This window comes from Pogonomyrmex barbatus, unplaced genomic scaffold (genome assembly GCF_055798465.1).
Source record: "Pogonomyrmex barbatus isolate J1 unplaced genomic scaffold, ASM5579846v1 scaffold8, whole genome shotgun sequence".
Taxonomy (NCBI): Eukaryota; Metazoa; Arthropoda; class Insecta; order Hymenoptera; family Formicidae; genus Pogonomyrmex; species Pogonomyrmex barbatus.
Window position 1 is genome coordinate 1,763,002 of NW_028297182.1, and position 18,047 is coordinate 1,781,048.

An 18,047-nucleotide genomic window follows, 5' to 3' on the forward strand; every position below is an offset into this window, starting at 1 on the left:
TAAATTAAGTTATTTTGAACTTTATTAATTAATTTTTAATTTTTTAACCAACCACTGCCCAACCCTGCCCCCTCGTAATTATACGCTTATCGCGAGGTTACTCATAGTTCCATACGCTAATCATTCGTCAATCGCCGCGCCGTTGCGGCAATCGCGCGATCCGCTGCGTAGCGCTTTTGCGACGACGCGTGATAAGCGAAACGCGAAGGAGAGATTCCAGTTTTCTTGCGGCCAGTATACCGTTGCTTTCCACGCTCTCAACCGACACGGGTATTTCGGTTTGATACTACTTCGAACGAACGGCCTTTCGAGAGCAGTCGTGCCAGTCGACGCTCGCGAGCGTAACGCGTACGCCGCGCGGAGTTTGGCCGCCGTTCTCTTCCGCTTCCGTCGAAACGGTTCCCGTTCTAGCGGTTTTCTTCCCGCGAGTGCTAACGGGAGTGCTCCGGTTTCTCCTGAACGCTTCTTCGTTCATTTTCCGCTAGAACTCTCACGCGGGATCCGCGGATTCTCGGGATCCCCCCCCCCCTCCTTCCCTCCCTTCCGCTCGATTAATCGAAACGCGCACGCGACAAGGAGTTCTCGGCGTGACTTTGCCTCTTGTTATAAATATCGGGAGAAATTTATCTGTAATGTTTATCCGCGACAATGCGACGAGCGCGGCGCGGAGTGCCATTGGAAGATGGAATTTGTACCGGCATCATATTGGAAATCTCCGTTGTTAGTTTTGCCTTCGATTGCCGCATTTGATGTGAGAATAACGAGTGCTCGCAAGGCTTCATTTTGCATTTTTGAGTGAGTGACTGCTAACGTTTTTTTCGTGACCGCCTATCTTTATGAACATGGAAACCCGTCGGCGTAACGATACCGGCACTTGTAAGTTCTTGTGTGACATTGATATGAAAACGATTTCGTTCTGCCAAAATTTCGTGGCGACTGCGCCAGTAATCTCGTACTTATCCTTTTATTTATATGTGTTAGTTATGATTTTACTTGATCGCAATTTTGTACTAAACTTTTATTGGCCGATAATAAAAATAAATTCGCCTGATTTGCCTATGATCCTTTTTTACACTTTACATACGTAACATTTAAAATGCATTTAAAAAGTCATTTAAAAAGTCAGTTTGAATTATCCACGCTGCGAAGATTCACTATCTTTCTGTTATCTTCTGACTTCATCCTGCACCGTTGTTGCGCACAGAACAAAGTACATATTTGGTTATCGATGCTATGCAATTTTTTTCACGTATCAACATAATAGCATTCAGCTTTGAAGTAGTGCCACTTGTCGACAGTGAAGGGAGAAGTTTAAAATTACGAGAGGCCAGTCATGTTACCGTTGAAAGCCTCGCCAGTTTGGAAATTACGTATTATCTTTTTTTTTTTTCTCCTCGTTCGGTCCCGGCGTCGAGAGCAAATTTTCTCCGGTTCGACCACGAAAGAAATCAAAACAGATCGCAGCTAAGATTCTTAGAAGTGCACGTGTACGTGAAACAGATTTTTCAGTCATAAAATAGCTCGTGTAATTGCCCGTAAGTCGCGCAATAACAGGATACCGCGAATAATAGGCCGCGAACGTAACAATGTACACATATCCGCGAATCTGTCTGGGATGCGACCTACGAGACAAGACGAACTCCCGAAAAAAATCGTTTTTCTCGATGTATCTCAGAGTGTTGGGCAGATCGCGCGCGAGGGAAGGACATGCGTACATAGAACTGACGGCTTTGATTAAGATTCTAGGACGACACTCGCTTGGCTGCGACAAATTAAACATGCGCGCATTTACACGCATTTACACACGAGCGTGACTCTCATCTCGCGCCGTTGTTCTCCTCTGTAACTTGTATTTATTGCAACCTCGTCGGCATTATTATTATTATTTATCCATCCGGCCTCAATTCTCGAGAAAATGCAGGTCTCGTGCGTGGCATTACACCGTTACACCTCCCGCGTGAGCTTATCTCGAGAACGCGGTGAAATTAAAAAAAAATCGTCGTCTCGATTAATCCGACGAGATGTGTGACAAAAAAAGAACTATGATTTAATTAGATAAATATCTCCCGCGAAGGTGAATTATAATTCAAGGACGAATCGCACAGCTTTTTACGTAATCCCATTTTCCGCGAAGGAATGAACCGACAGGTCCAAGCGTCTTTCAGCAATTTTAGCGCAATTTTCGTAATACATCGCTGTTTGCCTTCCGCAAATACGAGCCCTGTCTCGGAAATCTCGGAAACAAACACCGTGACGTATACGAATCATTGTTAAAGTTCACGGAAGGAGGTTAGCGGGTTTTAATAGTATTCGATTTTTTTCGCTGAATATCCCGCGCGGCGAGAGCTCCGCGACATCGCCGTTTGTTGATTCGAGCTTCGACTAGTTTTCACAGAAAACACCGGCCACGTAGTATCTGCGAAAATTTATTTATAATCGACCCGTAAATCATCTCGCGAAAGTCACGATGACACTACTGATCGAGATCGAGATTCCGTCTGTTTTAAGTCTACTGTCTGTTTTAAGTAACAACATTTGATGTTTTTGCCATTAAAAGTGCATAAAATAATGATTCAGTAGAAAAATAAATACAGAGTATCTGAGTGCCCCGTCAAAAGTGATCATTCTTTCTTATTTTTCATTAATTCGGAAAGATCAACCGAGGATCGATTTAATATCTCGATTCGATTGAACTGTGTCGCGAGTATACGCGATAACCAGGCCGCTCGAATTATCGAATAATTAATCGAATAGGTGTAAATTTTTAAAGATAGAAATAAACAAAAATACAGTCATTTATCCTATATGCGAGCACACGGAAAAAAAAATTAATCTTAAATCAAGACTATGTATTCTCATATATAAGCAAAAATATTATAATCTTAAAAAGATTTTAGTTTCGATTGGATTTCCAGATATTTTCTATAAATACAGACATAAATATATATAACTAAGAACATATAATCTTCCTATGGAAGATTTTTAGTTTTGACCTGAGCAAAAGTAACATTTGCGTCCATACAAATTTTATTAAATCAAGATTGTAATTATTTTAAAGGAGATTACAATGTTCTTGCTGTTGGAGAATATTTATCTTCATTTAAAAGTCATTTCTTTTCTCTATGAGGAGCCGAACGTATCTCGGCCTCTCGCTCGTTACACGAGGTGTTAAATAGATCAGACCGACCATGCTAGCTGTAACTAGGCTACCGGGGATGCCCTGACCCTGACTATCGTCGTCCTCACGATGCAGTGCAGGCGACCACATCCTGGACGGTTGCCATCGGCGAGAGATCTAAATAGATTCTCATCCGGCCGTCTCTGGCGGGACGACCACTTTGCGGCCATCCCAGTAGATCCCGTTCTATCATTCGTCGACCATTTGCGTACGTCTTATTAACTGGATGGATGAATAACGTTCCTAAAACTATAATGCCACGTAAATAACGTGGGCGCGTCCTCTCATCTCCCTATCTTATTCGTAGAAACGTATATACTACTGAACGTTCAGTTCTGTTCTCTTCTGACGCGTTGAAATGGAGCATTGTATACCTGCCAAGTATACAAGTTACATTGTATACGAAATTATTTAGTCAAAAGAATGACTGACGCAATTTTTGACGACAAGATACATTTGTTTTCCTTTAGACGGGTTACATTTGTTTACTGTTTTGCATTTAATATATTAAAAATAAATTGAAATGTTTCATGCAACAGAAGCGAAATTTAATTCTTAATCTCTTAATTATTGTTAATCCCTTTAATCAACTCTAATTAACAATTTTATAAATTAGATTTTAATCGCAAAATTTAAATTAATTTATTGTTATATTTTTATTCCCGCCTTATATTATTATTCTATTATTATGTAGTCGCTCGTTGCGATATTTTTTCAATCGTTTAAATTAAGATTGTTATGTAAACGAATAAAAAAAATTGATATTGTGGTATAAGGAAGAAGGTGATTAAAAACAAATATACTGACGGAAGATCATTAGAATGTGTTTTTCATCATATTAATAGGTATGAAGTTAGACTTCTCTGTATCCTACATCTAGCTCTTTTTATTTTTATAACAATTTCAAATTTCAACGAAAGTAAGAATTAAATTTTTTTATTATTTTTCATTATTTTATCTTTTTGTCGACAGTTTTATTCAATTCTTCGAACATATTTAACACACTTCGAACATATTTAACAGACGTGAAATGTCTCTTAGGAAGCCTCGTGGATGGACAAAATTTTCCATATATATTTCCATCGTTTTTATTCCAACGCTGAAATCATCCGTGCGATTCAGCAGAGTAAAATTATCTTGGACATGAATAATCGAACTGCACATATCGTTGCGAAAAAGAATAGAAAATTGAGCGCTGACGTGCACTATTGTGAACAGTCACGAAAACACATCGTTTCAAAAAAATGGAGAAATAATACATATTTTTTTTTTCCTCCGCTCCGTGTGTGTTGGAGGCTGATAAATAAAAGTGCGGATACACAAATGTGACGTAAAGGCGCATTTGCGTTTGCACGTGCCCGCCAGAAATGAAGGCACGTAATTTGTACCGTGGAAAAAAATACATCATATATAATTTATATGATAGTCATACACGTGCCTGCTTAAAATAAATACCGTTTTGTAACTCATACGTAAGAAACATATGCCAATGGAGCTTGATGTTCTCAACTAACGATATGCGCGAATTCCGAACTATGCAGATGTTCATTTAAGAAATGATTGAGTGTCAATCGATAAATCGTTAGTTTTATTTAACTGAAGCGAGTTTATTTAACCTAACGCGAACATAACATATTATAGTAATTATTATTATTAATAATATCGAGACGTACTTTGTTTTGTTTCAAAATGTTTCTAAAATTTTTTTATTAGAAATATCTTTTATTTATTTATTTTTTTATTAAACAGATAAATATTCTCTAAGAAATCTTTACATTGTACAAATAAATAAAATTAAAATTACTTCATATTTATTCTATAAAAAAGATATATAAATGCTTATCAATGAATTGATTGAAACGTACAAATTAAAAATCTAATCATCATCTAATAAAAATGTCGGCTTTATGTCTAATTAATATTGATTCACTGAATCCTTATCTTATTCATAAAATAGTCTTAAAATAATCTTAAAATAGTCTTTTTTCACAGGCAATGCAATGTGAGAGTTGACGTCTATCGATATTTTTATACTTTAACTGAATAGAATGATTTCTGCGAAATTATCATTTTCTAAGACAAGATTGTTTTTGATCCATTTCATCTAACAAGCAAAAAAATCTATTTCTTTTGTCTCTTTTTTTTTTTTACTGCAAAATACGTGACGTGAGCAAATTGTACAAATGAGTTTCACGATGTGGTATTTTGCTGATATGTTACGTCAACAAGAGAAATAATACGTTCACATAATCATTATGATGTCTGATTACATTGTGAACATTTGAATAAAACAAATCATTTTCTTTTTATGCTTCATGATTAGAGTAGATATCATCTTATTTCCAGAACCTTTATTTCCAATGTTTGGAAAATATATATGAATGTGTATTTATGTACAAGGTTTTATGCACATTATCTATATACATAGCGCAAATCTATATGTATTTTTGCTATTTATTTATTTATAGTATGTAAATTACTATTTAATGTATTGTGTGCAGCAAAAAATGTTTCACATATAATATATTTTTAACAATGTTATAGTTTACGAACGTTGCAATTTTTATAATAATATATAATAATATGATATAATAATAATAATATAAATGATTGATATATATTATGCTAATATAAATTATCAGCAAATGAAACAAATGCGTGATAAATATAAAATATAAATGGAATATGGAATGAAAATTAAGATGCAGGCGCGAGAAACAAATGAATAAAACTATTACTATGATCCATAGAAAAGGAAACGATCGATCAAAAGACAATAAATCATCTTTTTCTTTCTAAGCGCGATTGTTTTTTTATTACAATATAATATTACATTATAATATTGTATGTTGTAAAACTACAGAAAGGAATACGTATTAAAATCACATTTGTTTATTCGCAGATAAAAAGCATGAATGAATATTTCTCTCCCATATCTGTCCCACATGTCGACGTATTCTGTAAATTGTCCTCCGAGTATTCTTCCTTCGTGTTGTGTCAGAGATCATGAGAACTCCGTCTTCGATACATTCACATGTTGTCGAGCTTAAATCGATTCCAAAAGCCTTTAATTTAAATTTAAATCAATAATTTAAATCAAAATTATTCATGTAAATTTTTTAAACAATCTTTGTCTAAGATAGTTCTTATAATTTAAAATAAATTACATATTGCTTTATATTTTAAAAAATTTCAGAAATATATTTTAAGCAATACACTTTAAACTGTAATTGTACATTCTTATTAGATTTTTTTCTTTAAAAAAATCTAACAAAAGAGATAATACAGAATTTATTTTTAACATTTTTTTTTTAAATAGAGAAAGATGGAAAAGTTTTTTCGGTGCTATTGATTATGACAATATAATACGAGAAAATCATTATAGATCATTGCCACAATCCGATAACTAAAAATCAAAGTTTCAATAAAGTTTAAAACAATTGGAATTATTGTGCGTTCGCGCGCATTGACGTATCGGCGAGCGAGTGTCGAGTCTCGGCCGGCGTCGAGGACGTTCGGCAATCCTCGGCGGCACTCGGCATTATGTTGTCGGCGTCGCCGGCCGCTCGCCTCGGTCGCGCTCGTTCATCAGTACGCTGATCGGTGTCTTCTCGTGTTCGTCGTCGTCGTGAGTTTCCGTTGCCAACGCGCACGCTCGAACGCGCTCTAAATTTTGAAGACGCGAACGGTGCCGGAGTCTGTTTTGACCGTGTTCTGACGTGGACATCAACGATGCGATAGCCTCCAGGGGAAAAGTAACGTGATCCAGCCATCGCGCGAGCCATCGAGAGGAACACCGAGAGAACGAGAGCACGGAGAGTCGATTCTTCCATTCGTCATGCTTTCGCGACGTTCGTCGATTCGCGTCCTGAAAATGGTAATCTCGATCAGTGAATGAACATCGATAATCTTCCATTGATTCGTTTTATGTCGATTTTTGCACAATGAATGCATGATCTCGCTCTAATACCGCTTCCGTAATTGCATCGCGATTGCGTGGAAGAAGGCCTCGGGAAGTGCCGCGGCTGCCCGATCGTCGATCTGCGTTTCTGATCGTCGATTTAATTCCGTACGCGAGCCGCCACGGGGCAACCGCACGCGGCGTTCTTCGGTCCTTTGTATTTTTAGTGATATTGGCACGGCGATTATAACGGCGCCGGTATTGGCAACGGCGACCGCGTGGACGACGCGGTGTCAACCCGACAATGCCTTTATAGTTTACCACGCGAAAATGTAAACGCGTTCGCACGGCCTCCTTTATATGCACTCTGGTTTGTTCTGGCTTGCCGTGAATCCCGACCGAAATCTGCCTCGCTTCTATGTTTGTCCTCCGCGGCCGATTTGCCGCCGTCTAGGCGGCGAGGTTACGTATATCGTATAATTGTTGTATGTTGGCATTACCAGCAGTGGCGTAATCGGCCGCACGGGTCAAAGTGCCGATGTCAGAGTGTCCCGGGTGATACCGAGGAAATGAGAGGAGCAGCAAGCAGGAAGAAGGCAGAAAGAAAAAAAAAAGGTGTTACAGATCGTTAGGTTTATCATTCAAACACGATGGTATACTTTGTCTAATGCTCTGCATTGCCCTTTGACGACTCGTTTTATATATATATATATTCTATTAGTAAAATCGTCATTGAATTTGTAGTAAAAAAATAAAATAAGACATCTAAAAAATCAAGAGAACACTTTCAAGTTTTTCTAAAAAAAAATGAAACAATTTATGTTAAAAAGGTACATGTGAACTTATATAACAAATGTAAAATTTATATAAAATATAATTTATATGAAATATGCATTTTTTTCTGTATAAAAATAATATTTAATAAAATTTATCACGTTTATTTGATTTTTAACCATAAATGAATATGAATATTTTTATATAATGTTTGTATGGCGGAAAAATATGTATGTGTTCATTGAAAGTCGTAATAACTTTTACACTTTTACTCATATAATTTTATATATTCTTCATTGAACGAGGAGATTAGGATGTCGATTACGTCACTGCGTATAATGGCGACAGAGTAGGATGCAGGATACTAAGGGCGATTATCATTAGCAATAGAGACGCGATATATAAGCCGCTTTAAATGAATCAGCGTTTAAAATTCTAATCCCTCGGGCGATAAACGTATTTGTAAATACTATTACACTACCTGGATGTGCAATTCTCATGGAACGAGAGATGACTAAACGGAGAACGTGAAGTCGTTACATATAACGTCAAATTTTTTTCTTTTATCTTCTCTTATTTTTCTTCTACCTATTTGTCTCAAAATAGGCACGCAAGTCTCTAAGAAAAATTAAAATATAAAGAAAATGTAAAAACTTTGAGAAAAATGCTATTAATGACAAAATTAAAATTTATTTATACAAATTTATTTATATTATATAATTATATTTATTTATTTATATTTAAATTATATTTATATATTATTCTTTATTTATATTGATTATAGATAAAAAGTTGGAATAGTTTGATTCGATTAGCTATTCATTGATTGCCATCGCGAAACTTTCGCAAATATTGACAATCAATATTTAAATAACTGAAAAAAAAGAAGAGAAAAATTTACTTCAAGTTTCTCAAAGTTTAGTTTCATAAAAGATGAGATCTCTATTCCGCTCGCAAAAAGTTGCTTTCTTCTCTATTTGCATGCAATAATTTGCTCTCTACTTTCACACAGAGGGGTCTCTATTTTCAAGATTCAAGAAATGAACAAGATAAAAAGAAAAATAGAAACGCGATGGAGGAAGAAAACGTAAAAGATGTCTGTTATATTTGGTGTCGGAGCAAATTATATTTAAAGAGTAAGAGTAAGTTAAGAGAAACGCGGCATGGTTACGTCGAGATTCCAATTATTCTCTGCTCCAAGTCCATTCTCATTCTCCGAGATCGGTGATCTTTTTCAATCACCATTTGACCCAGACCGCTTTCCGAGCTCGGCGAGCGTGCATTACATTTTTTAACCTTGCGCTTGTGTTACAAGATCACATGTGACATACATGGCGACGAACGTATTAATTCGCCATCGGCCTCTATCGCTCGGCGGATTTTCGATCGGCCGCTGCGATCTACACGATCGTCGACACGCGGATGGCTCGCGCGAGCCGTTCAATTGGCGCGTTCGTTAAAGCAAATTAAGCGGCATGTCGCGTTTCGCGACAAATCTCTGTCGCCATCTTTCATCCGTATAAATTTTGTAAAAAAAAAAAAAAAAAAAAAAAAAAATTTAATTTTAATTCTTTTTATGGCAACCTCGGCAATTTTCTTGTGCGACGAGGACATATTTATGTAAGTGTAACGGCAGATCGTTCGATCGTTACAAACAAACACGTACGATCATTAGAAAATCTTTATTTAAAGAGAAATATATTTCGATGCTTCGAGAATTCGAGGTCTGACACAGCGGACGAAATTAACGATTGCAAATTGGCGGATGAATCAAGGACATGCGGTTCTAATTACATTCCTTGGCGCGTTATAAAGTGTTAGGATATTTCGGTGTTTTGCGGCGCTTTAATCTTACTGCGCATAATCTTATTCACCGTATTAAATTGATGTCGCGTGAAATCGGAAACGAGAGGATTCTGAAGTTTGTTGTCACTCGCACGTTGACAGCGTGGAAATAATGGACACAGGGAGTTTTTTCACTTCATTCCGTTTAACGCGTTGTTGTACATACGTCGTTAAAGATTACCGCGGTGTTTAGAGAAATGAAAACGGGAGTAGATCAAGATTAATGTGATCTAAAATGAAGTGAGAAATTCCCGAATCTCTTTACTTAGGAAGCACTACTTCTGTCATCGGTGTAAAGTCGAGAGATGATATATATAAAAAACAAGAAATGTGATAAATATACATAAAGAGCAATGCATGTATTTATGCGCATTACAACACACATATAATTACACAAGAGATTATACCAAATGCAGAATATGTAACGTAATTTCCAACACTTAACGCCTACTAAAATTACGACGCTTTTTTAATTACTAAAATGTGAGCAATGTGTCTACTTGGAAAAATCTGGAGAACCTGGAATTTGTTTATGCTATATAATTTTTTGTTTACAGTTTTCGAAAGTAAAGTTTGGAAATTTTATACAATATAAAATATTTGTTTTGGAGTCCTTAGAGTTTTTTCTTTTAATTTTTCAAATTTAATTGAATCTTTAGTGAAGGAACTTTGCACAATAAATATATATTTGTTTGTAAAATACATTTAAAAATACTTTTATTTCACCTGAAATTTTTAACAAATTGTAAAAAATTATGGAATTTTTTTTTTTCAGGTTTGAGTAGCATCCTCAGTTGAGGAAGGAGAAAAAATGTATTTATATCCATTTTTGTCTAATGTATTTCCACGTATTTTTACGTATTTCTATCTAGAAAAAGATATGAATAAAAATGTTAGCTCCTAATTTTCGCATCCTGAGTCAATAAACTTGGACATTATTATTGTGCTTTTATCTTTATCCTCGAATGACCGCTCCTCTATTTTTACACGAGAACATGACGCGTGAACATTGTTTTTTTCATCGATTCCGGTTTTTGCAGCTCCGGACCGAGCCGTGCAAGGATCAAGCCTGATGTCCGTATGGTCGACCAGCACCGGGCGCAATTCACTGTTTGGCGCGGAGAGCGGGGGCGCGAGGGGGCTCCCCACTTCGCATTTGCCAACCCACGTACACGTGGCGCACGAACACCTGCGCAACGCTGACGGCCACTGCTTTCACAAGCCGTTCCACGATCACTGTCAGGTCGGTAGACTGTCCCAACTGATCCTCCTCCGCGGCAGCAGAGATCCTTTTCTCTTCATCCCGCTCCGCGAGACGCGCCTGCATGTCGTACACACGCGCTCCCTCCTCCCCCCCCTCCTCCCTCCCTCCCTCGCTTCGTTTTTTGCTGCTGCTGCTGCTGCTGTCTTTATCTCCTTACATCACTTTCCGTTGTGTCACTACTAATCTCTGTGAAAAAAGTAGGACTTTTTTTTTTTTTAAATCTTTTTTACAGGAAAAATACTTTGTTGTTAACTTCCTTTTCCTCTCATCATTATATTTGAGATAACGTATAAATCTCATCAATTTATAAATTTTTACAAATTTAATTATTGTATAATTGCAAATGTGTATATAAGAGTAGAGCAGAATCAAGATTAAGTAATTTATATACGTGTACCTGATAAAAAAAAAATTTTATTCCCTTTTCGAGATATTTCGATGCGTTACGGGGAAACTGAAGTGTTCAGTAGTAAAATCACGTAGCAGAAAAAAATCTTAAAAATATACATATTAGATTTCTCACAATTGTAGAACATACGTAGAACATACGTACACTGTATTCATTAAGTAATAATAGATTCGTTTTCTTCGTATTCGTAACAATGTCTTTAACACGACTTTAAAATAGAATTTGAGAACAGTATAAATCATCAGTTTCGTCGATTTTATAAGATAACCGAAATAAAAACCATTTTATATCAATGAGGGAGATGTATATATAACTTTTTTATAATACTGATTACATGTTAACTAAATTTCGATAATGTTTATTTAATAAGACATTTAGATTAGAATATTTTAAAAAAGAAATATAAAATTGGTTCTTTATTCGACATCCAATGTCGATGTAATTAAAATTTTAATACTCTTGTACTTATAATCGCCGCGTATTATTCGAGCATGCGATCAATCGATTGACTTTTTCAAATTCTCTCCACTCAGGGATTATACATTAATTTTTTTTTTTTTTTGAACGCTGCTTACATCTGATTTTCAGTGCGCAATTAGTCGCATATTCTTCAGTGCTTCATTCTGCATGTGTTACGTACTGATAATTATCCGGATGTCGTTCGTAACGATAACGTCGTAACATCGTACTTCCCATTTTTTTTCTTATTTGCATGCTGCGAAGGCCGAATTTTTCCTCAATTTACGGCGAACTAGTTTTATCAAACGAGTAGAACGACCGATAAATCCCAGACGATTTGAGTGTGCGATGTGGGTTTCAGATTGAGTTAGTTTACTGTTTTTGTCACAAATGAAAGAATGCATTTAGCCTTTTCAGTACCACCATGTGTCAAGATCGCCTGTGAAATTATTGCAATTAAAAGTATATAATTAGACAAATGCGCGCATTTACAGATGTGACGTAAGTTTGCGATGTTTTCATGCATGCTCATTTCTTTTATTTAATGTCGACATGCCGAACGTGCGTTTTTTGCCATATATGCTGATTACGCGTTCATAATCACCTGTTCCACATTGTTCACGGGAAAAAAAGAGATGATAATTCGTGTGCCGTATGCACACTTTCGAGGAGTACAGACTCGAACAGATGTTCGAAAGTGCTGCCTTGCGTATATCAAGTTGTCGAAATACACAGACATCTGACATCGAATATATCTCTATAGTAGCTAAATAAACAAAAGACTGGTATCGTATGACAAACGTGTCCCTTTCTCACTCGCCAGTCACTATTTTCAACGCGCATCGAGATGTAAACTGATTCAGCGACTTGTATTTTATTAACGTTGGAGAAGGAAGAATTGTTATTTAATTGCGTATTTTATTCACTCGTGTTTATCAACGTCGAATATTTAAATGTCAATCGTCGGGCTTGGATACGAAAATACGAAAATCCGCGCGAAGGCCCGAGAATATTTCGAAGGCGCTCATTTCAAGGCACGTTGCATCTCGTTGGTAGCCGGTTGGTTTGCTTGTAGACGCCGCGCCATTTTGTATCTCGGACATTCGGAAACGCATATCCGAACGCTTCTCCACCTCCGCGTTACGTATTTTTTCACTATTTTATTTAAGGTGCCCATCGAAATTTCTGATCTCGAGAAGAAGAACCTCCAGCGCGAGGATCATGGCTTAAGTCGAGCGACGCGGATGTGAAGCATCTCGCCAGCGACGACGCAAAATTTCTCGTTAATGCATGCATCAGCATAAGTGCCTCCCTGAAACGCACGCGAGTGTCCTCCACGTGCGTGCACGAGCTCGTTGCGCTCGCGTGTATGCGTGCGCGTGTGTGTGTGCGCTTGTGTGCATCTCCTCTTCCTCACGCTCGCCGCAGGCTTCCCGCAAAAGACGCACGCCAGTCGATCTCGTAGCCGTAACGCATCGGCCGCCGGCGCACCTCTCTACGTTTCTACGTTTCTCATTAATCTTCCTTATTATTTGTTTCGTTCAGCACCCATTGGTTTTTTGTTCCACTACCGCGGGACTTTTGGCAGGTTCTCCTCCCGCTGGCACCGACGTTGCCATCGATCTCCGGTACGTTGCCCTCTCTTTTCTTACTCGTGCTTACAAGCTTCCAGTTTACACGCCCCGTGAGATCGCAAGATCGCGTTATACCGCAGGCGCTTTAGTGTCCCTTTCCTCCCCCCCCCCCTCCCGTCCCGCCCCCCGTTGTCGTTCCTCGGTGAGAGGGACCTACAGCGATCGGGTATCTCCTCCTATACACGTGTGTTTCGCGCCCTTCCGTTCAGCCCGAACTAATCTGTCATCTTCGCGTTCGTTCTGTTCGCCAGTCGACGATGTCGCAAGTGGGGGATGGCCTTCATACGCCGGGTTACTTGTCCTGGAGAAAACTGCAGCTGAGCCGCGCGAAGCTCAAGGCGTCTAGCAAAACGTCAGCTCTGCTCTCCGGCTTCGCTATGGTAAGAGAACGTCGTTTATGCGAGAACGAACTGGTCTTTTCTCAGACCAGTTAATCAAAGCTCGGAGAGCCTTTTGTATTCATAAATTCACGCGCATTTTCCGCGAATTTATTAATCGGTCAATTAATCGAGACAATGGAAATGGAACATAATTTTAAAGTTGTAATAGAATCCGTCGTTCGATTTTGTTTATTATTATACAGAGAAAAAAAAAATCCCCTGTGAAAGGCAGAATTTTGAAGGCGATCTGCATTAAATGAGCTTACACGAAAATTTAAACATTTGTCTCGCGAATATCGCGCAAATGGAAAACATTAGCTTAACAGTAGCTTCGATTATATTTTTCAATTTTATTACTTTCTGATCACGAGTTTTTACGCGGTAAATGTCACCGCGTCTTATTTTTAAATGGAGTCTTTCGCATTTATTAATATCAAATGATGATAATTTACACTCGTCGACGATTCAAATGCGTCTAGGCTATAATATTTTCCGAGGCTGCACAAAGATCGATCGCTGTTCGCAGGTCGCCATGGTGGAGGTGCAGTTGAATTCCGACACGAAGGTCCCGCCGGAGATGCTGATCGCCTTCGCCGTGTGCACGACTCTCTTGGTGGCCGTGCACATGCTGGCGCTGATGATATCCACGTGCATACTGCCGAACATCGAGGCCGTCTGCAATCTACACAGCATAAGCCTGGTGCACGAGTCGCCGCACGAGCGTCTGCATTGGTACATCGAGATCGCGTGGGCCTTCTCCACGCTGCTGGGCCTCCTTCTGTTCCTGCTGGAGATCGCGATACTCTGCTGGGTGAAGTTCTACGACTTCTCGCAGGTGGCCGCCTGGTCGGCCTGCATAGTCCTGGTACCGGTGCTGATAATCTTCCTCGCGTTCGCGATACACTTCTATCGGAGCCTGGTCGCGCACAAGTACGAGGTCACCGTGTCCGGCATACGGGAACTCGAGTTACTTAAGGAGCAGATCGAATCCACGGACATGGAAGGCGGCAGGAACGGCGTGAATCTCCTGCAGACCGGGGTGACGCATATCGTTTGAATCGGTCAGCCCGATCCTTCCTGTCACCGGGGGGGGGGGGGGGGGTCGCCGGAGGGATTCGCGAATCGAAGTACAAGAAGAAGAATTTCCGCTCCGCGGAATGCGAGAGGGAGAGAAAGAGAGAGAGGCAGTGATCTTTTTCATGACGGCGGAAACGAGTGCTGTTTTTTTTTTTTTTCTGAGAGGATTCTGCCAGGAACGAGTCTTCCGAGCGTGAGGCGCTCGAGGAACATGACACGTAGACGACCGGCTTCTTCGCACACGCGCTACGTGTGCAAAGATTCGATCAACGGATAAGATCTTCCTTTTCCCCCTTTTTTTTATACGCGTGTTCTCTGTGATGTAAATTAAGTGTAAGCGCGACGGGACTCCGCTCGTCCGCACGATGCCGCGCGAAACGAAAGCATTGTGTCAGTTTTTGGGAAGGAGACGAAGTTCGATGACATCGTATTATGTATGTAGATACGAAACACATTCCTTCATTCGCGTTGCGACTTAACACGGTAGGAAAAATAATATGACTTAAGGATATTAAGCGACACCCGCGTGTATCGCCATGTACCGCTCGAGAAAAGTGATAGTACAATAGCCGGAATTTTGCCTTTATATCGAGAGGTAACAACACGACTGGCTTACATACTCGAATGTACTTATCTTTCGAAAAACGTGCTTATCCAAGAAACGCGACCGACGTTTACATCCCTTAAGTGTTTCGTCGTTACGTCGGGCATATATTAATAACGATACACGTGAAATATATACGGCGTTCTGCTACACGCCGTACGAAAGTTGATTTTTTTTTTTTTTTTTTTTTTTTTTTTTAAGGAGACATTTAATGACAGTAATTTCTCTTATTGTTCTTCAACGCGCAAGTACATTATTCTCAAGTATATACATTACGACTGCCGTAAAAATAAGAAACGGAATGTCAGGTAGCGGTGACTCGGATGTACATAACGTTAACGACTCGGGACATTACATTTCTATGATCGCGAATAAAAGTCGGGAAAGTATGTGTTCGATTCTGATCTGTAGATATACTTTTCGGCTTCGCACGCCGATAGGAGCGATTGCCAAAATAAAAAAAGGTCGTACGTACGAAGTCATACATACGTATTACATTTTTCCGTTCGCCGCAAAATACAGGGAAGGCCAGTAATGTGAAACATGCATGTTCAAATCGATCTGAGAGGACGTAAATGAGACGTGACGCAATGCGCTTATAAGTGTAGCTCTGCTCGATCATTTATCCTTGGAATGTGTAATGGATGTAAGGCTGGCTGTCGTTAGTCGGCGATCCTCAATCGTGCTGTTCACGCAGACGTCATTCTTCCAACAACCCTTCTGCACTTGTTGACTGTCCAAGTGATGGAAGACACCCAGACCTTCCTTCTTGCCATTTGCAAACTGACCCTCGTAAAAGTTACCGTTCTCTATGAGGATTTTAAAAAATAAATATTGAACATGAGATTTCTAATGTGAAAGTAAGAAAACACATTTTGAGTGAAAGGATCTCTTGGCATGATCTGATCATGACATTGATCATGACATCATGACTCATCGGTGTGCTTCAGAGACTCATCAACTTTCGCGAGCGTCAAAAAAAAAATCAAAGCGACCGCTAAGAAAAACGTAATCGCTTTTCGTTCTGTGTAATACACAGTTAAAAAGAAGTGAACGGACACTTTCGAACGGATTCATTCTAACATTCAAACATTTCCGTAAATTTAAAATATTGTACATTATATCTATTTCTTTCTCTTTTTTGATCGATAGAGGATAACCTTGAACGAGCATTCCTTCTCCGTGGTAACGATCGTTCAGCCACATGCCCTGGTAGTATCCGCTGCCGCATTTGTACCAAATTCGGCCGTAACCATTTCGTTTGTTTTCTCGAAATGCGCCTTCGTAGTAGCTGCCGTCCTTGTACCAATTGCTTCCGAATCCGTGTCTCTTTCCCCGTATCCAGTCGCCGGCGTATACCTTGCGCACGTTACCGTCTTCCGTAATTTTACTTAGGACGCCGTAACCGTGTCTCAGATCATTGTGCCAGTCGCCTTCGTACATCCAGCCATCGCTGCGAAGAAACGTTTCTAACTAGCGAACGAAATATCGGCAGCTTGGATGTACATAATCTCGGATAATGAGATTTGTATATAGCAATATTCAACATATATTCCATCATAATTTCAGGTTTATAATGTTAAATTGATATCTGACAGACGTATCTATTCTCTTATAATATTGATATACTCGATCGAGTTAAAAAACTTAGGTAAAATAAAAAACTGACGAACGAAACGGTTCTTTGACGTCTCAGAATGTCAATGGTCAATCTTCAAAATTTATAGTTTTATTTATAGTTTCTAATTTTTTTTTTTTTTTTTTTTTAAGAAAATCTTTACAATTGTGCAATTAATATAAAAATTTTTAAATTTAGTGTTTTATTTCCTTCTATATATTTATTATAATTTTACATGATAATTGGAATTTTAATTAAAACGTGAATGTTTTATGTTTGATTAAATTAGGAAAAAATAAAATAATGACGTTTAGGTCGGAGATGTAAAAATATTAAATGTAGCAAAAAAAAATGTTGAAATAAGCGTTTCAGATTGAGAGGAATATTCAGGGAACAAGGAATAATTTTCATGATACCTGTTGATTCCTATGCCTTTGCCCTCCCTTTTATCATTTCTCCATTCGCCCTTGTAATGCGCTTTGGCAATACGTTTTGTCTCAGGCGAGTATATAGCGTGTCGCCAACCATTTCGTTTACAGGATTCTATTCGTAGTTCGCACCACGTAGCTCTCTGAGGTTTCAAGAACGGCATTGCCGCCTGCCGAATGTCCGCGAAGAAAACATTTCAATTTGCCATTCCGCGAACAATCGGCAGTCTCCAGGAATCGAGGCGATACCGCCTAATTCACGTAGCATGACGCGTTATATTGTGTGCAAAAAAGAAAAGGACTTGCACTTATATTTTGCAATTTTGAAAACAAGTTCCTGATAGATATATGCAGCTAAGGATGTATACTTTTGAATTTTTTATGTCTTGTATATAACATAAAGAATATAAGCAATATTGTTGATTGATACTTGCATCTATAAATTGGGTCAAAAACTTTCCTGGTTTCATTCGATA

The 18,047-nt window shown here is 38.6% G+C and overlaps 1 protein-coding gene and 1 long non-coding RNA gene across 5 annotated transcripts in view; one reads left to right on the top strand and one right to left on the bottom strand.

The window, feature by feature from the left end:
- LOC105425496 (calcium release-activated calcium channel protein 1) overlaps positions 1-18,000 on the top strand; it is a 22,261-nt gene extending 4,261 nt beyond the window's left edge. Inside the window, exons 1-5 of one of the 4 annotated variants that reach the window (XM_089084053.1) lie at positions 6,731-7,055; positions 7,583-7,694; positions 10,739-10,941; positions 13,716-13,844; positions 14,371-18,000. In XM_089084053.1, the coding sequence (XP_088940179.1) occupies positions 7,017-7,055; positions 7,583-7,694; positions 10,739-10,941; positions 13,716-13,844; positions 14,371-14,901 (1,014 nt within the window). In that variant the 5' untranslated portion in view covers positions 6,731-7,016 and the 3' untranslated portion in view covers positions 14,902-18,000. Of the gene's footprint in view, positions 1-146; positions 877-6,730; positions 7,056-7,582; positions 7,695-10,738; positions 10,942-13,715; positions 13,845-14,370 lie in introns of those variants that run through there. The other 3 variants (XM_011636294.3, XM_011636295.3, XM_011636296.3) reach the window with 3 other exon arrangements.
- LOC148934691 (uncharacterized) lies at positions 9,397-13,738 on the bottom strand. Its single transcript, XR_016141138.1, has 2 exons — positions 11,947-13,738; positions 9,397-11,148 (listed from the first exon to the last, which is right to left on the bottom strand). It is a non-coding gene; the product is annotated as an uncharacterized LOC148934691 (long non-coding RNA).
- Positions 18,001-18,047: the final 47 nt, after the last annotated feature.